Source organism: Caretta caretta, chromosome 4, assembly GCF_965140235.1.
Source record: "Caretta caretta isolate rCarCar2 chromosome 4, rCarCar1.hap1, whole genome shotgun sequence".
NCBI lineage: Eukaryota > Metazoa > Chordata > Testudines > Cheloniidae > Caretta > Caretta caretta.
Window position 1 is genome coordinate 29,748,558 of NC_134209.1, and position 22,199 is coordinate 29,770,756.

Genomic DNA, 22,199 nt, shown 5'->3' on the forward strand with positions numbered 1-22,199 from the left:
GTATTAAAGGCCCCGCCTCTTCTGGTTGAGGCCACGCCTCCTGCTCAGGACTCCAGTGTACCAAGTCCTTTAAGTTACTTTCACCCCTGGATATCTCAACAGGAGCTCAGGAAGGCTTTGTTCCCGAAGCCACCATAATGCCTCAGAAGGATAATGGCTCAAAGACCTCCCTGTCCCTCCCTCCTCCTTTGCAGAGCCTGTTGCTAACAGAAACATTAGCCCTATGGAAGAGTCAAAGTACTCCCTCTCAGTCAGTAAGACATTCTTGCACATACCTACCTCCCTCTCTCCCTCCCTGGCACCCTCATTCAGGGACTAGGCACAATCTGGCCCTCAATGTACCAGGTGAAATTACAAACAAGCCAAAATGAAATTCCAGAGATATGCTGATAGATACATTCTCCTTCTTGTTCAGGGGTAACTTTAACTCAGATTTCCAAAGAGAAAGCTCACAGAAATGGCTGGTTTGATACTTTCCACCCAGTGTAATAATCAACAGGGCCTAAGTAATTACTCTCTGTTTGACTGACAGTTCTGCAATGCCCATAAATTGGAGATAGATTGTACGGGAGTGGAGAGAGATTTGGGTTTGCTTCCCACTTTGAATACTGCTCAGATCATTTAATTGCATCTGAGTCTAAGCAGGTATGCTGCCCTGGGGCGGGAAGAAGATAAAATGAGGCCCAGCCAGGGCCACCTCCCCACAAACCTAGAACTATTCAGGGGTGACTGCTACTTGGGGCACTAGTCATTCAATCACATTGAGCTCATTGATTTCAATGGGAGGCATGGGCATCCTGAACTATTGACAACGAGGCACTTCAGACCTTAGAATACACCATTGCCCTACAATTTGACGTAACCTAAGAACTGTCAAAGGCCAGTGTACAGTACGCAACACCAGCACACAACCTAATGTAACTTCACCTTCATTTTATGCTGGTTTTAATCCTCAGTTGCAAAAACAGAATAAGAGGAAACATCTGCCAGTTGTGACCTGCAGAAATTTCAGCTCCGATGGAATTACTATGGCCATATGGGGAGTTTAAGTATTGCTGCCATCTTTAGAAACGAATGGAGACTTGACTCACTCTACTGTTCATCAACTGCCTTCAAATGACTCATTCGCACATTTGATTTTGGAAGTAAGGTGGTAACTGGTTTTATCTACCTATTTTGAGTCTTTTTGGGACCTTAAAATTGGGGGAAATTCTACCATTGTGTACTGTGTATGTTTTATATAGCTTTGATTGACTACAATGGGTGTCATGTGGCCCTGGAATTTCACCAATATCCCCCAAAAAGGCCACAAGTTAGCTCACTAGAAAGCATATCCCTTCTTTGTCATTTACACACCTTTGGGGTGTATTTTACACTTGTTTCACATGAAGAATGAGCACAAGATATGACCAAATACCTACATTTCCTACTAGACCACAGCTTCCAATTGGTCTGTACAACTAGCACCTGTAAGAGGCTGATTATTAAAATAAGGGCAAAAACTGAGCTTAAAAAAAATAAAAATCTTTGCTTTTCTGAATTTTATTTCCTTTTTCTCTTATCAGTTTGCTCTCCTGTTGTAATGGCATACTCTGCAATCCCCATTATAATCAGCATTACAGGCATGTGAATCTCTGTGCACTCATATTCAACGAGCAAATAAGAAAAAACGTCACGGCCTAGTCACTGTTTTTTAATCTGTTGTGGATTTCTGAAAGGACATTTTTACCATTTTTTTCTGCTTTTGACGTTGGAGAATGTCAACATTTTCATCATGGGCAATAAATCCATCCAGAAAGTTCATTTAATGGAAAATGTTGCATTGCTTGCTTCTAGAACAACGTAAGTTGTGAGGTAAACGTAAATATATCCAAATCCTGTTCAGAAAAAAAGACTGGACAATGATTTTACTCTATACTCAACTTTTCTAAAAAAAAAAAAAAATCATTTTAAAATGTCAGTAGACAATCACCACCAGTATAATCACAATCCTTCCTACAGCCCGTTTAGAAACATTAACCAATATTTATATATGCAACCTAAGTCACTAATTACTTGAATCAAAGAGTTCAGATACAACATTTATTTGGATTAAAATCTCAGGCGCCAAATCATTTTCACAAACCACACACACTACCTCTCCCTCTCTCTCTCTCTGTCACTACCCTTTTGATTTATTTTGATCAGATTAGGCAAGAATAGTTTGATCACTGTCTAGAAAACATTGCCATTTAACTCACAAGGAAAAAGGCCAAAGTTCTGATTGAGACAGAAGAAATCAATGTTGCAGAGCCAACTTGAGGTACTTTAAAGGGGCCCGACTTTCAGAAAGAGCTGAGCACTCCTCTTCTGAATATTAGGTTCCTTTTAGCCTGCCTCATATTGTCAACCAAAAATCACTACTCACTTTTGGAAATTTTGGAATTTTTGGAAATGTTATCCCTCTCCTCAGTTTAAAAATCATAAAGCTGAGACACAGAGAGGTTATGTGATCTACTCAAAGCCAGAGAGCCTGTAACAACCAACAGTTCTAAGCTCAAACAACTAGACCAAGTTTCTCTAATAATGGTAGCAATATTGGGGTAAGATTGCATTTATCACAAATGAGACACTATATTGGACTCTAACACAGCCATCATTTTATGGTCCCCATATCCTCCTGGAAATATTTAAAATCCACCTAATATTCTCAAGTGCTGCATTTTTCAGTTGGACAACAGATGTGTAAAAATCACATTTCGCCAAACTACACAGTTGATGTGGAGATTATACATTACATAATGTGTGTGTGTTTTTTATACATATTATTCACGTGCAGCACTGAAAACTCAAGTTATCTAAACTAGCTACACATTTATCTTCTGCTCCAGATTTTCCCTCTAGAACAGGCAATACAATATGTCCTAGTGTTTTGTGATAATTCTACCAACTTTTGATCTATCTATGCTGCTTTCGGGAGTTCTGTAATCAAAAGTGAGGAAAAACAAAAGGCATCCTTTTCTGGTGGGCAGGAGAAGATCAGTGGTTCCCCATTTTGAGCTGGGGGGTTTTGCCAGACCCTTACACATACCAATGATGTCCGTATTCTAGGTGACTATGCATGGAGTTGATTGTATCCCTGTGAACGGAACATGCTTTTCTCTGTGGAATGCTATACGTTATCATTCATGTTAAAAAAAATTATTGGTAGGATTTACAACGTAGTGACTCAATGCCACTAAGGAAGCAGTGAAATGTCATCTGATAAATGACAGATCTTTCTTCTCAAACTGGGAAACCTCGTATGACTTCATATCGTATACCAGCTTTTTGCTACCGTTGAAAAAGAACAAGCAAATGCAGACAGATTTTGCCGCTACTAGGCACCTCACTACACCTCAATTCTGCAAACTTTGCTCACCTTAGAGTAGTACTCTTGAGTGTGATTACACGGAACTTGCATGAACTCAATGAGACAACGCACATTAGTAGGTATTAACGTGGGTAAAAGTTGCACAATCAGGGTCTAAACTTTAAAATCATGCTCTTCTACATGTAAGTATCCAGAATGTTTTTACAGCTCTCAGCTATGACTCCAGAATGCTGACATCTGAGCTCTGGTAACACGTACAAAGTTTTGAGCTACTCCATATTTATATTGGTGGCTACATCTACACTGCAAGACCGACCCATGTCAACAATTCTCAGTGCCCAGGTCAGCTGACTTTGGCAGCTCACACTACACAGCTAAAAACAGCAACGTAGATATTCAGGCTCAGGCTGGAGCCCAGGTTATGAAACCCACCCCCCACCTCCCCGCCAAATTTCAGAGCCCAGGCTTCAGTCTGAGCCCCAACGTCATCACGACTATTTTTAGTCCCATACGCTCACGAGGCTTGTGCGTCTGAGTCATTTGACCTGGGTTCTGAGATTCGCTGCTACGGGTCTTTTTTACAGTGTAGGTATACCCAGGGAAACCAAGATCAGTATATGGCTTACTGTGTTGAACGTTTATAAGGATACCAATGAAAAAGAAAGAGCCACTGATAGAATTAAGGGTTTTATACTGTTATGAAATATTGTAAGACACTGAGCTTAAGATTCGTGAAGGATAAGAAACCCTTTGAGGATCTTTTTTAAGGTGAATTGAAAAATACTATTTCTTTTGTTTTTTACAGTGCAAATATTTTTAATCAAAAATAAATATAAAATGAGCACTGTACACTTTGTATTCTGTGTTGTAATTGAAATCAATATATTTGAAAATGTAGAAAACATCCAATAATATTTAAATAAATGTATTTTATTATTGTTTAACAGCGCGGATTAATCACAATTATTTTTTAATCATGCAATTGATTGCGATTAATTTTTTTAATCACTTGACAGCCCTAATTTAAACATATCACTGCTCCATCTCAAAATAAAATAAGAAAACTCCCAAACTTCTGATGAGAGTTTTTTGCAATTCTCCATGAACAAGCCAGTAAAAAATGTCTTCCGATTAGAGCGTGCATGCACTGATTTGTTGCAAACTGTATCTTATCTGGATGCTACAACCTTTAGAGATGTGATATGCCTTCATTACAAAATCAAAACCATGCAGACTTTTTCTGGTTTTCAATACAAACTTGATGTTCAGCCAGATCCATCAAGAGTGTGGTAAAATTCACACATCTTCTGAGTGAATCTGGGCTTTTTTCTTAGCAAACTTGGATGAAAACCACACGACTCTGTGATTTTAACCTAAACAGCAGCTTCATCTGAATTTCTCCTTTCTTTTTGTGTTTATTTAAAGCTGAAAGCAAAACCCATAGTTTGTGACCCATATGGATGTAAGCCAAAGAAAGTTTAGTCCAAGAGAAAGCCTACAAACTCAACCAGCTGAACTTTGCATAGTTCTAACTACCCGTTCATAGTTTAAGAGCTCTTTTTTGGATTGGAGGAATTCAGACTAGTATGCAATGTAAACTGGCTCCCTACTAAACGAAGATGAAGACTGATGTGCTTATTAACATGGACACAGAATGGCCTGCTCATGATGAAGATCACAAATCATAGAATATCAGGATGGGAAGGGACCTCAGGAGGTCATCTAGTCCAACCCCCTGCTCAAAGCAGGACCAATCCCCAATTTTTGCCCCAAATCCCTAAATGGCCCCCTCAAGGATTGAGCTCACAACCCTGGGTTTAGCAGGCCAATGCTCAAACCACTGAGCTATCCCTCCCGCCAAAACTTGCCTGCAACCCACAAACTTGGAAACCAACACCACTCATTCTTCCCCTAACCCCACCCTTCCTGACCAGAAGTACAGCCCCACATTCTATTCAAGAACCTTGCTCTCATTAAATATCCATGCATCGGCAACATCAGTATCCCAACTGCCACACTTCTGACCTGATTTGTAATACCCACCCAGCACACAGTTTCCCTATTTGAAAAACCCCTTTGGCTAAGCAGATTACAATACTATGCTAAAGACCACTGGGCAGTTTTTCTTCTCTCACCCTTTCCACTCCCCAAGCAGAAACAAATTGCCTCAACTGTTTGGTATTTCAGGCCCAGCCCATATTCCTTTGCAGCAGCTCTCACCAACAATACTGAGGTCATCCTATCACACTGCGAATTTTATTATTACTATATTAAACAAGTTAGCATAACGCACTGGCTGGCATGTGTTTGTGTACCCCTTTATGCTTCATCTATAGAAGATAAGAGTCTGTTACAGCTCCTAGGTACAGAATCTGGCTTTTTAGCTCAAGCTGAGAAGACTCAGGTCCTCTCTTCTTGAGTGGAGCTTACGTGATTCCCCAGGCACAGAGTGGGACCTGGATCACACACACACAGACCATTGGCTTCCACCAAATCACAGAGGATGTGAAGATTTTGCATCTTGCAGAGCTGGTATGGTCCTCAAGAAAACCACAGGAGATGTAACAACACACAGATCAGACAACTCATCTTGGAGACGTTGCAGGCTGTACTTGTAGCTGTTGTCAAAGCTGCTAGGATGCAGTTCACAAACCTTTCTGGTATGGTCGGCTGGGGGTTAGCTTTGCCAAGTAGCAAACATATTTATGGTAAAAAAATATAGTTCTGATGTTTTTATAAACACTGGCTCATTTTCAAAAGAAATGTGGTTACTCATAAAATTAAAACATTCACAGGAAATAAAAATCTGGTTTGTGATCATTTTGGGCATCTCACAATTAAGTAGGTTTTCCCCTCCAGCCATATAATTAAAATAAAGCCCAATGGATCAATTTAAAGAGAGACACACCATCAAGATCAAAATGATATATTCAGAAAACTTCCTTTCCTGCATTACTAATGACACTTAGGAGGATTAGTAAAACTACAAGAACTTTTAAAATCTTATTTGCCTTTCACCATTCATGCTGCTTATTTATTTTCTGCACTTCACTCAGCTCAGATGGTCAGTTTTACTGTCACTTTCACTTTCTTTTCCTAGTGGTACCAAACAAAAATATCTAAATCCTGCTGCAGCAAACCAAGGAAAATAGGATTTATGTCCAAAAAATCCCACTAAGCACTCCTCATACGAGATATATTTAGTCACCGCAGAGTAAAAAAAGATACATAAGGTAAAAATGATAAACAATGGCATACGCATGTCCATAACAATGCATGGTTTTTATGTTACTATTGTACTGCCTTCACACCACCTCCAAAACTATATTGCCATTACATTTCAGTGCGGCGGTAATAAAGGTTTTAAAAGACAGACTTATAAGGCAGCTGTGTACTCCTATTGACTAAAAATGACCAAAAAGACAGCATTTAAAATGACAGCTTTAACAGCCTACATGTTGGTATTAAGTAGTTTTCAAAAGAGTGTGTTGTATTTTTAAAGAATCCATTGCAACTCACCACAGCTTGTGCTATGTCTCATCTATAGGAAATGATTGACAGGGGTCAACTTCATGCCTGAATTCCCATAGCTGAATCTGGCCTGCTGCTGGTACCAATTTCTAATGCTAGCCCTAAACACAGAAAAAAAAAAAAACGAAGAGAAAGAAACATTGTATTTTACCTTTTCAACATGAGTTTTTAAATTGACCCCCATGCACAAAAAATGAAGACTAAAACATAATAGGAAGGAAAATCCTCATTAAATTAAAATTCCAACATTAACCCACCATTTTGTGTGTATGATATAAGATTCTTTTATAAGATAATCACCATAGTGAGGGGATTTCTAAGCAAACAAAATAGGTTGCGCGTGTATTTGTCACATGATATGGAAGGCTGCTCCAGTCCAATATCAATGAACCCATTAAGGCTTAGGCAAAGTTTTCTAACCATTCATTCAAAATACACACTGCAAGCAGCTCAAAAGAAGATTGTACTGTGACAGCATAATAAGAATAGCACATTAAGAATCCTTATGAGAAGAGGTTACTCCTTAATCACAGGGGGCAAGCTTTTTACATCATCTTAAGGTATAGGGCCAAACTTTACACAGACTCACATCCTATGCAATCCTACTGTAGTTAATGCTTAATTCAGTATTTGGCTCCTTAGGGTGAGATCCTGGCCTCTTTTGAAACCAGTGATGAATTTTCCATTGACTTCAAGGGGGGCAGGATTTCACCCTTGGGGCTTTTGTTTTTACCATTTGGTTATATGCCAAAAGCCAAAGTCTGTGTTCTAGTGTATCCATTTTGAACCCTGAAAGTGGGGCAAAGCAGCCCCAAAGGCAACATGTCCAGCCATGTCAGAATCATGCCAGTGCAGCCGTTCCTAACCTATCCCACCTCCTGGCATGGTCAGGGGGACTGTCAGGGCACTCAGAAGCCAGTGGCCTTTGCGGGAGCTGTGCCGAGCACTCCATAGTAGGAGCTGAGAAGCTGGCCAACCCCACCCTCTTTTTTAAGATACCATTGTGCAAAGGAAAGAGAAAAGCATCAGAACCTACTGAACATATCTGATTAATTTTTTCTGCTCCTATTACTTAAAAAAAACCCTAAAGGGATTGTTCTTAAAGCTTGCTAACAATAATAATGGTGACGCTCTTGAGCTAAGACTTTTGTATCTCAAGTAACCGACCCAAGTAAAATTTTATTGCCATCCGATAAACTTCTGAAACTAGAAGATTCGGTACCATTAAAATTACACATTTCCTCTCTCCTTCACAGTATTGCCTTTCATTTGTACTTCAATAATCAGTGTCTCAGTGCAGAGCACAAGAATACGACCCTAACATCTAATATTCCACAGTAATGAAGGTGAAGTTGTATTTTGCTTTCAGTTACCAATAAACAAGGTTTCTACATTACAGTAGACTATGTTACTCTAAAAGATTCTTTTTCCCCTAAGTCTCTGTCCCCAAGGTGGGGGTACTATAGTAAGAGGGGCGGGGGGGACAGCAGCTTGCAGCAGATACATCATAGTTTTGGATTAGTGCCAAATCTACCCACCATATGTGGGAAGAAGTATTTTTCTTGCAGGGTAGCATGGAGCTTCAGAGAACCTGTAGCAAGGGAAGCAGAGAATGGATAGAAGCAGGAAACCAATTTGCATTTGTTTGTTATTCTGGTTCAGCGAAATCTTTTTTTCCTTCCTGTCTGTTACCTCAATGAAGAAATAAAGCAGCACGAACGACAGCAAAGCAATGATTAGATTTTTTTAATGTCATCATTTCTACTAGGGCTACTATGAACTAAAAATGTGACCTGGATAATCCAAGGTTTAAGTGATTTGGAGCGCTCTCCACTCTGAACAGCACATCAAAGCTTTGCTTTGAATTTAGTTCTCACCAGAATGATGTTTATAGTTTTTGCTATTCAGGAACTATCTAAAGAATGGTGTTCTTTTGCACTGCATTGTAGTTTACATTTACGTTTTAAAGCAAGGACTTTTTTCTTAATTCTGTATTTTCCAATAATTGGATTTTTTTTAAATAGCATATGTGTATGCGTAATAAAGGAGTCTGTTTTATTGAGGCCTGCTTTTGCTCCCACTGAGGTTAAGGAGAGTTTTGCAACACAGTGCAAAGCAGGACTGGGCTCTATCATATTCCAAAAGGATAACACAAAGGGAAATTTGGTAGATCTCTCGTTGTAATATCAAATCTATCTTTCAAAAAATCAACACTTGAACAATATCATGCCTTGGAATTATTGACCAGTACTATGAAATCATTAAATAATGGCTGCAGACATGCCAGAGACTGACAGCAAACAACACATTCACCCCTGCTGGGATCTGCTCATAAACCGACCCTTCCAGCACATACACACTTCTCTCAACAACAAGAGAAATGTTCTCTAATATCAAGCATGCAAGCAGAGTCAGCTGAAGGCAGCTAATATTTCATGTGAAGTGCTTTTTGCCCTTATCCACTTTAGAAATGTTTCTGGAATCATGAAGCTCCTCAGTAACACCATACTAAAACAACAGGACCCTAACAAATTATCCTGCTGCTGTTTCAGAGCATGTGTATAACATTGCATGTATGTGAATATGAGAGAGTGGGAGAGAAAATATACAGTTTAATGGCTTTCTGAGGTCCAACTATGTCTGTGATTCACATTTGTGTTCCCAATGGAGAAAAATCAATTGCCCCATCGAACAAAAACAGGTATTTTTATGCCACTTTGGGGGTCTAGAAAAAGTACCCAGCAGGCAGAAAGAAAACCAGGGAAAAAAGGGCACTTTACTCGAGCATATACTATGCAGTCACCAATACTGACATGTTTTGAGTTAGGGTCAGAGCATCACGGTGTTTATACATCTCCTTATGTCCTGGTAATCTGAATCAAATGTGTTTGCATGTGGCAGAACATAACCCAAACAATTCCAGTATAATGTACATGCATGCTCTCACTCCTCCACCCCCTGTTTTTTAAAAAAAAATTAGCCATGCATGACAAAATATCTATGTCCAGCAGCCAGCTCATTTCAGAAAGGATCCTTGATTTGACAATGCATACTATGTTATTTAATATTTCCCCATGAAAACGCTCCCTCTGTGTCTTCATTTCCCTTGGTAAAATCTGTATTTATATTTTGGCTTGGGGTTCATCTTTCACCAGGTCTCTTGCAAAAGTCACACTGAACAAATCACAGAAGGGGAAGGATGCACTGAGGATATGGTGAGGCTATGCAGTAAAAAGGAGCCCATGTAAACAAGCTAACAATCACTTAAGGTACAAGCCCATTCAGATTCTCCGGGGGAACAGGTTTGCTTATTAGGCATGGCTGTGGCATTTCACTCTCCAAGGGAAATGCATATTATTTTGTAATAAGCCCCCCTTTGCAAAAGAAAAAAGCAAAATAGTTAATTCTGTTGCAATAACTGTGCTGCCAGAGCTGCGTGAGGATTTTTCTGTAAAGCTACATTGATTTCACTGCAGTCGAAAAAATTGTTGGATTCTCTTCTGTACCATACCACTGGGCAATTATTTTGCACATAATTTTTCTAAGGGCTTCTGGTGTCTCTATAAAATACAGCAGTTTTTGTTTAATTACGTCTGGAAGTCATGCAACGGAGTAAAGCCTACCTTAAGAGACCACTTCCTTCAAGACATCCCTCCATCTGCCTACAATTTCCATCAACTACCACACACATCCCAACACCACAATTTTTCTGACACACTCATTCTTCCCCCCAGACCATCTTTTTTCTTAAATTTAACCCCTATGCAAAAGGCCAGTTCTTTAAGCTTCCAGATCACAAAAGGTGTTTAGTAACAGCAATTCCTTTTTAAAAATGACTATACAGTTATTATTTTATATAGCTCTAGACCCATACACACCCAAACAAAATGTTTACGTTGCTGAATTAAAAGCCAAGAGTTATCTCCCAAAGAAAGCCCCAGCAGTTTCAGAGGTAAGGAGGCTGAGTACAGCCCTACTGTTTACATGCACCAGCTGTTAAATCACTATCACCCCATCCATGCTGTGCCTCTGCACGGCTCCTAAAACCACCGGTCACCTAAACAGCCCGAAGAGAAATGTTCATACACACCCAAAAACAGGAAAATGATGGTCCTCCGGCCACAAACTCTGTAACACTGCTGCCTTCTTGCATCGGTTAGCAGTTTACTTCGTTAACCTGGCTCTCTCTCTCTCTTTTTTTTTAAATCAACAATCAATATTCATCACCCCACCCTGCAAAGGCAGGTTAGTCGTAGAATATTAGTATCAACCACCTACCATTCCGTGCCTGCGAACTATGCTCCCGGTACAGCAACCCTTCCCTCAAACTGCAACCTTACGTGGTATTTTTAACCACATTCCAAACTGAGGAGGAAGAGATGGAGTATTAAAAAAATAATAATAATTAAAATGATGGGCAGGTGACTTCAAGGCAAACCAATTTTTTAAAAAAGTGTACTAAATAAAATCCCTGGGGAAAAAAATAAAGCAGAGGGGGGAAAAGGGAGGGAAAACATATGATAATAATGAAATAAAAGGGGAAGAAAGAGTGGCTTGCTGAATCACCCTCTTTCACTGCCTGGAAACCATTGTGCAGCGTGATGCTGGCTGTACCATTGTGGAACCTACCAGAGGAGACAGGCAGAGGGCTTGGGGAATGGGGCTGCTATGGCAACTGAAAGGAGCACACGTGACGTCAAAGCTCAGAGGTCTCGAGGGTGGGGGGAGAGAAAAAGAGAGAAGAGAAAAAAGTCAGTCTAATGTGCTGCTACAGCTACTGTATCTCCCTGTGAATCAGGGGCTAGAGCAGACTGCAAAGGGAGGCTGAATAGCCTTCTGTAGCCGTTGCCAGCACCAGCAGCGCTGGCATCTGCAACATCAGGGAGCTAGCCTGTATAAAGAATAGGTAACAACAGAAAGGATTCACTTCACGCAGCTCTGACCTCTTGTTTGCACTGGCTGCTGCGCACACAGGGATCTATGCAGGGAACCCAAAAACACACCTTTTGTGATCCACTCCAGCTTTGTGCTCAAATAGCTAAACTACAACAAACAGCAGGGAGTTACTCCCTTCCCTATACCATCCCTTATATAAAGAAGCATAGGCAAGTAGTGCATCTGTGAGGATAGAGCCTTTAGGGCAGGACCATGGCTTTGTTCTTTGTTACCAGTATGCTGTGCCTTTTAGCTGGATACTCAGGATGCCACCGTTGTGTACCTTGCAGCTCAAGATAGCCAGTTGGTTGGTAGATAGATACTAGTGTAGTTTGACTTGAGAGACTGTTCAGATTTCTGGAGTCTTCCAATTTAGGGGTTATGCAACTAGCACTGTCAAAATAGTTGCCATTTGAGGCACATTTGCTTTACATGTCTCAGCAGTTGCTCTGCCCTTTTGCTGTTCAACAGCAAGGGGAAAGATGGTCTTTGGATAATGCACTGAACCAGACCTCAGGAGGCCTGGGTTCAACTCCTGGTCCTGCCACAGCCTTCCTATGTGACATTGGGCAAGTCATTTAACCCCTCTGTGCCTTAAGTTCCCATTTTCTAAAATGAGAATAGCGTTAACTCTCCCTCCCTTTGTCTGCTTAGATTCTAGTCTCTTAAGGACAAGAAGTATCTGTTTGTGAGTTTGTATAGTGCCTACCACAATTGGACTCTGATCTCAGTTGGAGCCTTTAGGCACTTCTGCAATACAAATAATAAAATATAAGATATACAAGCAATGTATTGAAATCCTTCATAGTATTTCATTTCCATTACAGAAAGAACTAAACTGCTGTCACAAAGAAATACAGGGTCAAATATAATGTGAATACTCCATACACCCTAATGGATTTGAGTAATTCTCTAGCCATCACTGCAATCTTCTCTTCTACTAGGGACTCTGCTCAATACCAGATTATTTTAACTCAGACCAATATGTTAACTTTGAACTTTGCTATTATATCAGAGATACCTGGTTGCCAACCAAAACAACACCTCGAGTATGTCATGTTTTTGCTAATTATGAGTGTTTTTAAGTGAACCATTAGCATTCATAGGGCATACACAGGAAAATCTGTGGCAAACCCAATGTGAGGATTGATGGGTGGTTCCTTTTTGTTTCAGTAACGTGATGGGATATTCCTTTGGATTACCCAAGAATCAGACATAAAGTTAGCTGCAGCTCATGCATGCCAACTGCCCATGACAATCATTGTAGCAATTTGCAGTGGCTTACAAAGTGACAATTAAGCATCATCTCCACCAGCACTACTCATCCATTACCAGTGCATACTGCAAGGTGGGTGAGCTTCATGTCTGGCAGAAAGTACTGAAAGGAAACAGAGGGAAAGGGTGGGAGCATGGGAATAACTTGAGAAACCAACTACAGAAGGTAAGGTGGGCATGACTGCATATCAGGGACAGAACTTGAGACCTGAAGCAACCAACAAAGAATACATCTCTTATTGACAATATTGCCAACCCTAAGTCTGTACACTGAACAGAACTAACCTGCCACCTTTATTTTCACTGACATTAGATCTTATTAAAATGTTCAGTATCAAAGAGGTTTCCTCCAAAGAAGTTTCCACCTCAGCTGCATGTGACTTTCCTCATCACAAGCCAATCACGCTACCATCCTGTATGTCACTCAGGCCCATAACCTGAGTGTCCTCTTCAACTTGGACCTCTCTCTAGATTCTCATATCCCGGCTATTTCCAGGTCTTGCTGATTCTTTCTGCATAACATCTTTAAGATACAGTTTTCTTATCCAGCCACAGATCCAAAACTTCTCTACATCATCATCTCATGTTTCCATTACTGAAACATCCTTTTCTCGGGCCTTGACTAATCCAATCTTTCCCCAATCACGTCCATTCAGAATGCTGCTCCAAAGACAATTTTCCGAGCCCATAACTTTCACATCATCCTTCTCTTTGCATCAGTCCACTGGTTCCCCCTTCTCTCTATTGCATCAAACATAAGCAGTTTGTATTCACTTTCAAGACCTTCTGCCCATTCCAACCCCACATATCATCCCTAATTTGTTATTAAACGGTCAACACTCGCCTCTAACCAGTCCATGAGGCCAGCTTCCTCTAGCTACAGTACTTGTTAAATTTTCTACCAAGCACTTTAGTGCTTCCTCCCACACTGCTCCTCATGCTCGGAAGGCTCTCCCCATAAACATCCACCAAGCTTCCTTGTTATCCACCATATTTAGTAACACAAGCTTTCATCCCATGCGCATGGGAAATCTATCAAAATCCGTACAGCTGCTGTCACCTCCTTTTGCTTCAAATACCTCCTGTAGACTTTCTTAGACATGATGCCTACATTACACTGCATTCTGACAATAGCTAGACAGGTGGGACTAATGATTATTTAAAATGTGCTCACTTTACTGATCTCATCCTCTCCACCCTATTTGTCAGTTTCATCTATTGCAACTTATCATAATCCTATAGTGTGAGTTCTCAGAAGCAAGTTCTTCCACAGCATGTGTCATAAATATAAAGGGAAGGGTAACAACCTTTATATATGCAGTAACATCAAATCCCTCCTGTCCAGAGGTACAGAATCACTTACCTGTAAAAGGTTAATCAGTTCCATTAACCTAGTTGGCACCTGACCAGATGGACCAATGGGGAAAGAAGATACTTTCAAACCTGGGGAGGTTGTGGGGGTGGGCGGGGGGAGAAAAGCTAGCACTATGATATTTCATTAGGGTCCCTGGGCACTACGGTTAATACAAATAAATAGACCCATCTATTGAGTTCCTCTTTAAAGATAATAGGTTAAACATGTTTGTCCTTTGTTTTATTCAGAGATAAAGACATGGTGACTCTATACCTATGAGGTTTTAGAGTGACACATCACCTGAGTACAACAGGCCACAATTTCAGAAGCAATGTTGGAGTGAAGCAGATTGGCTGGAGAGTCAAAGCTCACAGCTCTGTTTTACCAGAGAACTGCTGTGTGGTTATATGTAAAGTCTGCTGCTGATTTTGTTATTGCCTTCAGCAAAAAATGGTTAAAAACAAAGACTGTGTGTGTAATAAAAATAAAGATAGGCTAGAAAAGAGTAACTGGCGCCTGTGTCCAGTAATTTTTCCTCCCAACAAGATAATAGCCCGTTACAAAAGTTCAAGCTCTTCTTCACCGATCAGAAGCCAGGACAATAAAATTGAAGTAGTATTGTCTAGTGCACAGGCACTCAGCTTGGACTTTGAAGACGAGGTGCTATTTAGGCACCTAAAGACACACAAGCACCTAGTAGAATTTTCAGAAATGCCTAGGCACCTAATTCCTGTTGAAGTCTCCCTTCCACTATCCATGGGGGGCCTCCTAGGGATGACCCACTCTTCCCTTCTCCTGCTCATTGAATAAACTCAACAACGGCCACTGCTATTCATCTTCTAGGCCAAAATTTCTAATCACATCAATTCAAAGTTTCAACGTATCATTTGTTTCTAATCAAAACATATGTAAAAAATTTCCCACATAATTGACACTTTTTTTTAATCTCAGCTCTACTACAAAAAAAAAAAAAAAAAGATCACCCACAGAGAGTCCTTCCCAAGTTTTACACTGAGCCCCGGGACAGTTTGGGCCCTTGTCCTGCAAAGAGGTGTGTTCCTAGAAATACAAGAGCCAGTGCAAAGCCCTGCTGAAGTCAGCTGGGCTCTGTTTCCTGGCCCATTTACAAGCCACGAAAAAAGACTGGGAAAGAAAAGAGCCTACGCTCTTTCAGATGTAGCAAAGGCTTCAGAAAGTAATTAGGGTATTTGTCTTTTGAACAACCAAGCCAATAGAAAATTGCACTTTCTCAAATGCTGGTTTTTGTGATAAAGGAATTGTGCTTCCTATAGGCAGTCACAGATTTATCAGCATTTCACTTCACATACATCTGTAGCACTTACAACTTGCTTTATGCAGTGCCTTGCTGAAATGGCTCTGTGGCTTGGCTAAGGCACAGTAAGATCCTATAAAACGTATCCTGGCTTGGAACTGAGCTCAGGGTGATACTGCAGTGGCCAGATATAATGTGAAAGCATTTTAGCACTCTTTTTTCTTTTTGTGGACTGGATCTCACAGGGTCCAGTCTCCCACATTACCAGGCTCTTTAAAGGTCAGGGGTGTGAAACTCACACCATGGTAAGCAAAGGGAACAATAAACTGAATATAGGAAGGGTTGTGGGGAAGGCAAATGTAATATCTCAATCCTTTCAGAATATCTTTACAATGTGGGGCTAGGTTGGAAGCCCACTGACTGCAAAATACATTCCTTATTGAATTGCGTGCTTTGGAAACATCTGTGTTCACTTTGTGCTTCTAAAATAGACTTACTGGTAAGGCAAAACTTTGCACAAAAATATTCATGTTTTATTTGCAAAACAATAGGTTCCCAAATATGCCCTTCTAAATTTTGTAGCCCAGCAAATGAACGGGTGAATAGACATCTGTTATATCCTTTTTGTGGACAGAAAGCACTTTCCTTTGAACTCGATCTTCCTACAGCATATCTGGAATTGCTCATATCCAGTACTGTACCACGCATATAAAAAGAATACACTTGGAATACAAGAAGATAGGGGATTGGATGTGAGATTCTCATTCACACTCAGCTCCAATGCTTGTTCATACATTTAGTTAATAAAACTGATAGATGTGGATAAATGATCAATTCCTATGCAAATAAAGAGGCAAATCAGCTGTGTCTTTTGCCCACAATCAATAGATGTTATATGCAACTCTTCCTCCGTAGATGGCATTATAAAGGAAGTGGCAACTATGAAAGCAGCAGGTGTGCCAGCACTGGAAGAGTTCTATTGGCATGTCTACATTGCAATCCAAGGGTGTAATTGCAGTTTACGTAGACGTACGCAAGCTAGCTTAAATACTGGAGCGGTAATGCTGCAGCCGCACAGACGTCAGCGTGGGCTAGCCACCTGAATAATTACCTTCCGTTTCAGGACAGCTTGTACAGCCCCCACTGAAACGGGGCTGCCATGGCTTCACCACTCCAGCACTGCAACTAGCGAGATTAAAGCTAGCTCAGCCATGTCTACACATTCTGCAGTATAGACATACCCTTTGACTCAGTCAGGAAACAAGTAAGGTAGCATCTTTGTGTTCCAGTCAGTGATACAGGGCTTGTTTTCAAGATGGAAAGTGGGGAGAAACACTAACATGATTTCCGGCCACACAGCCACTCCTCTGATGGATCTCCTAGTAGAGGGCAGACAAAAGCCTCCTGGAAAATGGACCTCTAAAGCATACACTGCTTTAGAGCCTGATTCTGCTCCCACTATCTAGTCTGCAGCAAAACACCCATGGAGTACCACTACAGCAGGATTATGAACTACGCCATTGGTTGACACTCTCCTTAGTTGCTAAAATCAACATTTTCAGTTCAACCACCTAAAATAAAAATTGAGAGGATAAACTGATAATCAGCCAAGACTAGGAAAAAATTTCCCATGTGGTGTAATATTGCAGTCAGAGCACTGATCCGAAGCCTGTGGAAGTCAGTAGAAAGACTCCCATTTACTTCAGTAGGCATTGGATGAGACCCAAAATTGGGCCAGAAGTATTTAAGTGCATAAGCGATTGCAGGATTGGGGCTTTGTGATACGAATTTGTTAGTTATTGCAGCTGTGACTTACACTGCTATTTTTTAATCGTTTAAAAATATTTTAGTACCTATTCAGCTACTACACATAGTAAAAAGGCAGCAATATAAAACTCTAGTTCATCAAAGGATAAACTTCACTCCCATTCTGCAGTCATTTTAAAGCAAGCATTTCCATCTTCACCACCACTCTCTGTACAATCCTGGGCTACCTGTTGTTTTTTTTTTTGTTATTTTTGTTTGTTTGTTTGTTTTTTTACAAACCATAGCAATGAGTCTATATATTAATGAATCACCATCTGAAGAAAACAAAGCAAATACTTAAAACTAAAAAGAATTGCTCCCACTCTATTTAATTTTAAAAATTGTCATTCACACATTTCAAATATGTATTAGGTTTTCCACAGTGAATACTTGTGTGATCAATTTTCCCTGCACATAAACAAGTCATTTATCAATTATAAGTGATTCCAGAGCTGTAAAGCAGTAAGGAGAATATAAAATTGTTTCAGAAAAAACAAGTATGTACATCTCCCATTGATAGACTGTGGGAGTACAAGAATCATGCAACAAGTTTCATAAGTTTAATTTGGAGCCTTAACACACCCACTCTGGACTTTTATGGAAAAATTTTAAACTGCAAGTTCACCCTGCTATAGCCAGAAAATTAAATTAGGTTGTGACAGATGGTGCCCAGCCTTCCCGAAGATATTATTTGCTGTATAAATACTGATCATTTTAACAACTTTTGTGAGTGCATGGTTCAGAAGAATACATTCCTGCATTGACCTTGACTTCCCAGAACAGCCTTACCCTCATCCCCATAATAAAATGGTACTACAAATGGGGTTTAGACTTGTTGGGCCAAACTCTGCTGTGTTACTCTACCATAAATACAGGGTTGCTCAGATATGATGGTTAATGAGTGCGGTGTGAACAACTAGATTGATAAATTACACTGACTTCAATAATTAATCCAGATTTACAGGTAACAAGACTTATTTTTCTACTGGGAGCCATATTTGTTTCTCAAGAATTTCTAAAACCTTTTCTGGTAAATTACTTTTATTTAAAGGTTTCTTGTTGTTGCAAGTGGTGTTCAGCTGTGGCACACACATCCATTTTGTTCAAACTTATTTTTTTCCCCACCTGATAAGCCCTGATTCTTTACCTTTTTGCTCCTGAACAAAGCTGTGTGTGTCCATGTGGAGATCAACTAACTTCAGCTGCATCTGCAAGACTGGGGTTATAGGACTTGATAGCCAGCTGCACTTTGTCCTGATGAGCAAGTACCGTGTTTGCTGACAAATGGCATGGATTGACTTGTCACTTGCATTTGGTTCTCCCAGACTTATCTTCTCAGGATGTTGTATAAAAAAAAAAGTCACTGGCCAGGCTTGGAAAGAGGACTATAGCTTCAAAAAATGTCCCTCTGTTGCTCTTTCTTTTTATCCTGGGCATGCTGAACCTTCTAGTCCCTGCCAAGGGGAATGGTCAGCCTCCTCCAAAAATGGAAATTTAAGTATTGTATGTTAGGATTTGAAAACTGCATCTCATGCTGACGGTGACTGACTGGTTCTAGCCTCACATTCAAGTTAACACTGCTCCTTGAATGTTGACTCATAGCTAGGTACAATAAGATGCAGGAGTCAGTTAACAAGTATGATAGGTCCATTGATAGGTTAAAACAACGAGGAGTCCTTGTGGCACCTTAGAGACTAACAAATTTATTTGGGCATAAACTTTCGTTGGCTAGAACCCACTTCATCAGATGCATGGAGTGGAAAATACATGAGCAAGTATAAATACATGAAAAGATGTGAGTTGCCTTATCAAGTGTGAGGTCAGTCTAACGAGATAATTCAATTGACAGCAGGATACCAAGGGAGGAAAAATAACTTTTGAAGTGGTAATGAGAGTGGCCCATTTCAGACAGTTGACAAGAAGGTGTGAGTAACAGTAGGGAGAAATTAGTATTGGGGAAATTAGGTTTAGGTTTTGTAATGACCCAACCACTCCCAGTTTTTATTCAGGCCTAATCTGATGGTGTTCAGTTCGCAAATTAATTCCAGTTCTGCAGTTTCACGTTGGAGTCTGTTTTTGAAGTTTTTTTGTTGAAGAATTGCCACTTTTAGGTCTGTTATTGAATGACCAGGGAGATTGAAATATTCGCCTACAGTTTTTGAATGTTACGATTCCTGATGTCAGATTTGTGTCCATTTATTCTTTTGCGTAGAGACTGTCCGGTTTGGCCAATGTACATGGCAGAGGGGCATTGCTGGCACATGATGACATATATCACATTGGTAGATGTGCACGTGAACGAGCCCCTGATAGTGTGGCTGATGTGGTTACATCCTATGATGGTGTCCCTTGAACAGATATGTGGACAGAGTTGGCACCGGGGTTTGTTGCAGGGTTTGGTTCCTGGGTTGGTGTTTTTGTTGTGTAGTGTGTAATTGCTGGCAAGTATTTGCTTCAGGTTGCGGATCTGTCTGAAAGCGAGGACTGGCCTGTTCCCCAAGGTCTGTGAGCATGAGGGATCGTCCTTCAGGATAGGTTGTAGATCCTTGATGATGCGCTGGAGACGTTTTAATTGGGGGCTGTAGGTGATGGCTAGTGGCGTTCTGTTACTTTCTTTGTTGGGCCTGTCCTGTAGTAGGTGACTTCTGGGTATCCTTCTGGCTCTGTCAATCTGTTTCTTCACTTCAGCAGGTGGGTACTGTAGTTTTAAGAATGCTTGATAGAGATCTTGTAGGTGTCTGTCTGAGGCATCGGAACAAATGCGGTTGTATCTTAGAGCTTGGCTGTAGACAATGGATCGTGTGATGTGGTCTGGAGGCACGTAGGTAAGTGTAGCGGTCAGTAGGTTTCCGGTATAGAGTGGTCTTTATGTGACCATCGCTTATTAGCACTGTAGTGTCTAGGAAGTGGACCTCTTGTGTGGACTGGTCCAGACTGAGGTTGATGGTGGGGTGGAAATTGTTGAAATCATGGTGGAATTCATTAAGGGCCTCCTTCCCATGGGTCCTGATGATGGAGATGTTATCAGTGTAGCGCAAGTAGAGTAGGGGTGTAAGGGGGCGAGAGCTGAGGAAGCATTCTAAGTCAGTAATAAAAAAGTTGGCATACTGCGGGCCATGCGGGTACCCATAGCGTAGGTTAGCTATACATGAGGGAGGTGATGAACTGCTCAGAGAAAACAAAAACAATTTGCTTATATTCTGTACATGCACCCCAAAGAAACATTGCTGAGGGCTCTGAAATACTGAATAAGGGCAGAGTGCAGACTACACATGACACTGAGAAGAGATGTTGTGGAGCCCTCCTACCCCAGAGGGCACTCACAAAGAGAGAGTGGCTCAGGAAGCTACTCTAACTCATGCTGGGGCTAGCCAGCACAGAATCAGGGATCCATAACTCAATCCCTGATGGCCTTTCCCCCTAGCCTCCCCAGTGCAGAGCACAGCTTGGATGAGGAGGAAATAGTGCCCTAAGTAATATATCATTATCTTATTGTCTTGACTTAAAATGGAACTTGTTGAAACATGTGACAGTTACACTCAGCAGATGCACAAAAAGAAATCCTCAGACCCACTAGTTCTGCAATGCACCTGTTTACTTGCGTATTAAGAGGTATGCATATGGGACATAGTGAAATTGTTCAGCTCCATGTCAGATTAGCACAGCTCCATATGTTTATACTGACGCTAGCATAAAACAATAGTTAAGTGACCATTATATGCAAGCTTGCTTAGTTGAAGAAGGGGGTATATCATACTGTGCTTTAGTATAGAAGGTTGGTATGAGACGAATTCAATTCCAAACCAAACATAATGGCCTGTATAGTACAGACTAATTTCTTCATATCTTATTCCCCCACCACCACCACTCAACTCACCTTCTATTATGCTATTCTACCATGGTGCAGGGGAAGCCTTAAGTGGAAAGAGGAAAAGTGAAAACTGAGGACTGGAAACCTACCTTACAGTGAGTAACAAAGAGCTTAATCTGTCCGGTTAATGAACAGAAAGTTAGCAGGTGATTTGAATATGATCTAGAAGTACCTACCCAGTGAAAAGGCTTTTTAGTAGACAAAGGCATAAGATGACCCAGTGTTTGGAAATTGAAGCTAGCCAAATTCAAACTAAAATAAAAGCCACATATTTTCAACACTGAAGCTTGGAGTATCACTACATGATAAGCTAAGTATTGCTGTAGAGTCTCTATGTCTACAGACAGAGCACTGATTCTGCCCCTTTACTCACTTATTATAGTGACCTAAAAAAAACAAACCCAATTCTATCTCATCTTCCAGATTATAGAGCAAGTCCAAGAAAAAGAAGCCATTACTGGAAAATATCTTTGCATTTTGTATTAGTATAGTTTATTGTGTACTAGGACAGACTTGTAAAGATGCATCAGCTTATTTAATAGGATGTCCCTAACAATACCAGCCTGACACAATGCATATTACAAATTCTACAGAAGCATACGTTATTTAGAATGATTGCAGGGCCTGATCCCTGGGTTCATTCTTAAAGCTGGTTTAATTGTTTCACTGGGTAAAGACTGCAGTAATGTATACCATTTTAATCAGCCACAAAGGAGAACCACTTCAAAAAGATTCATTCCTGTTTATGGAGGCAAAATAAAAAGATAAATAAAACCCAGCATAAAAAGTGAACTGACACATG

General features: G+C 40.5%; 1 protein-coding gene across 16 annotated transcripts in view; it reads right to left on the reverse strand.

Annotated features, from left to right (window-relative positions):
• Positions 1–22,199, reverse strand: part of MAPK10 (mitogen-activated protein kinase 10) — a 299,605-nt gene that overhangs the window by 247,052 nt on the left and 30,354 nt on the right. For 5 of the 16 annotated variants that reach the window (XM_075127498.1, XM_075127493.1, XM_075127497.1 and 2 more), the window contains exons 1-2: positions 11,162–11,510; positions 6,872–6,984 (exon numbers count right to left, since the gene is read on the reverse strand). Coding sequence is in view for 3 of the 16 variants with exons in the window: in XM_075127494.1 (XP_074983595.1) it covers positions 10,974–11,036 (63 nt within the window). In the remaining 13 variants the exon portion in view is untranslated. The other 11 variants (XM_075127492.1, XM_075127496.1, XM_075127491.1 and 8 more) reach the window with 9 other exon arrangements.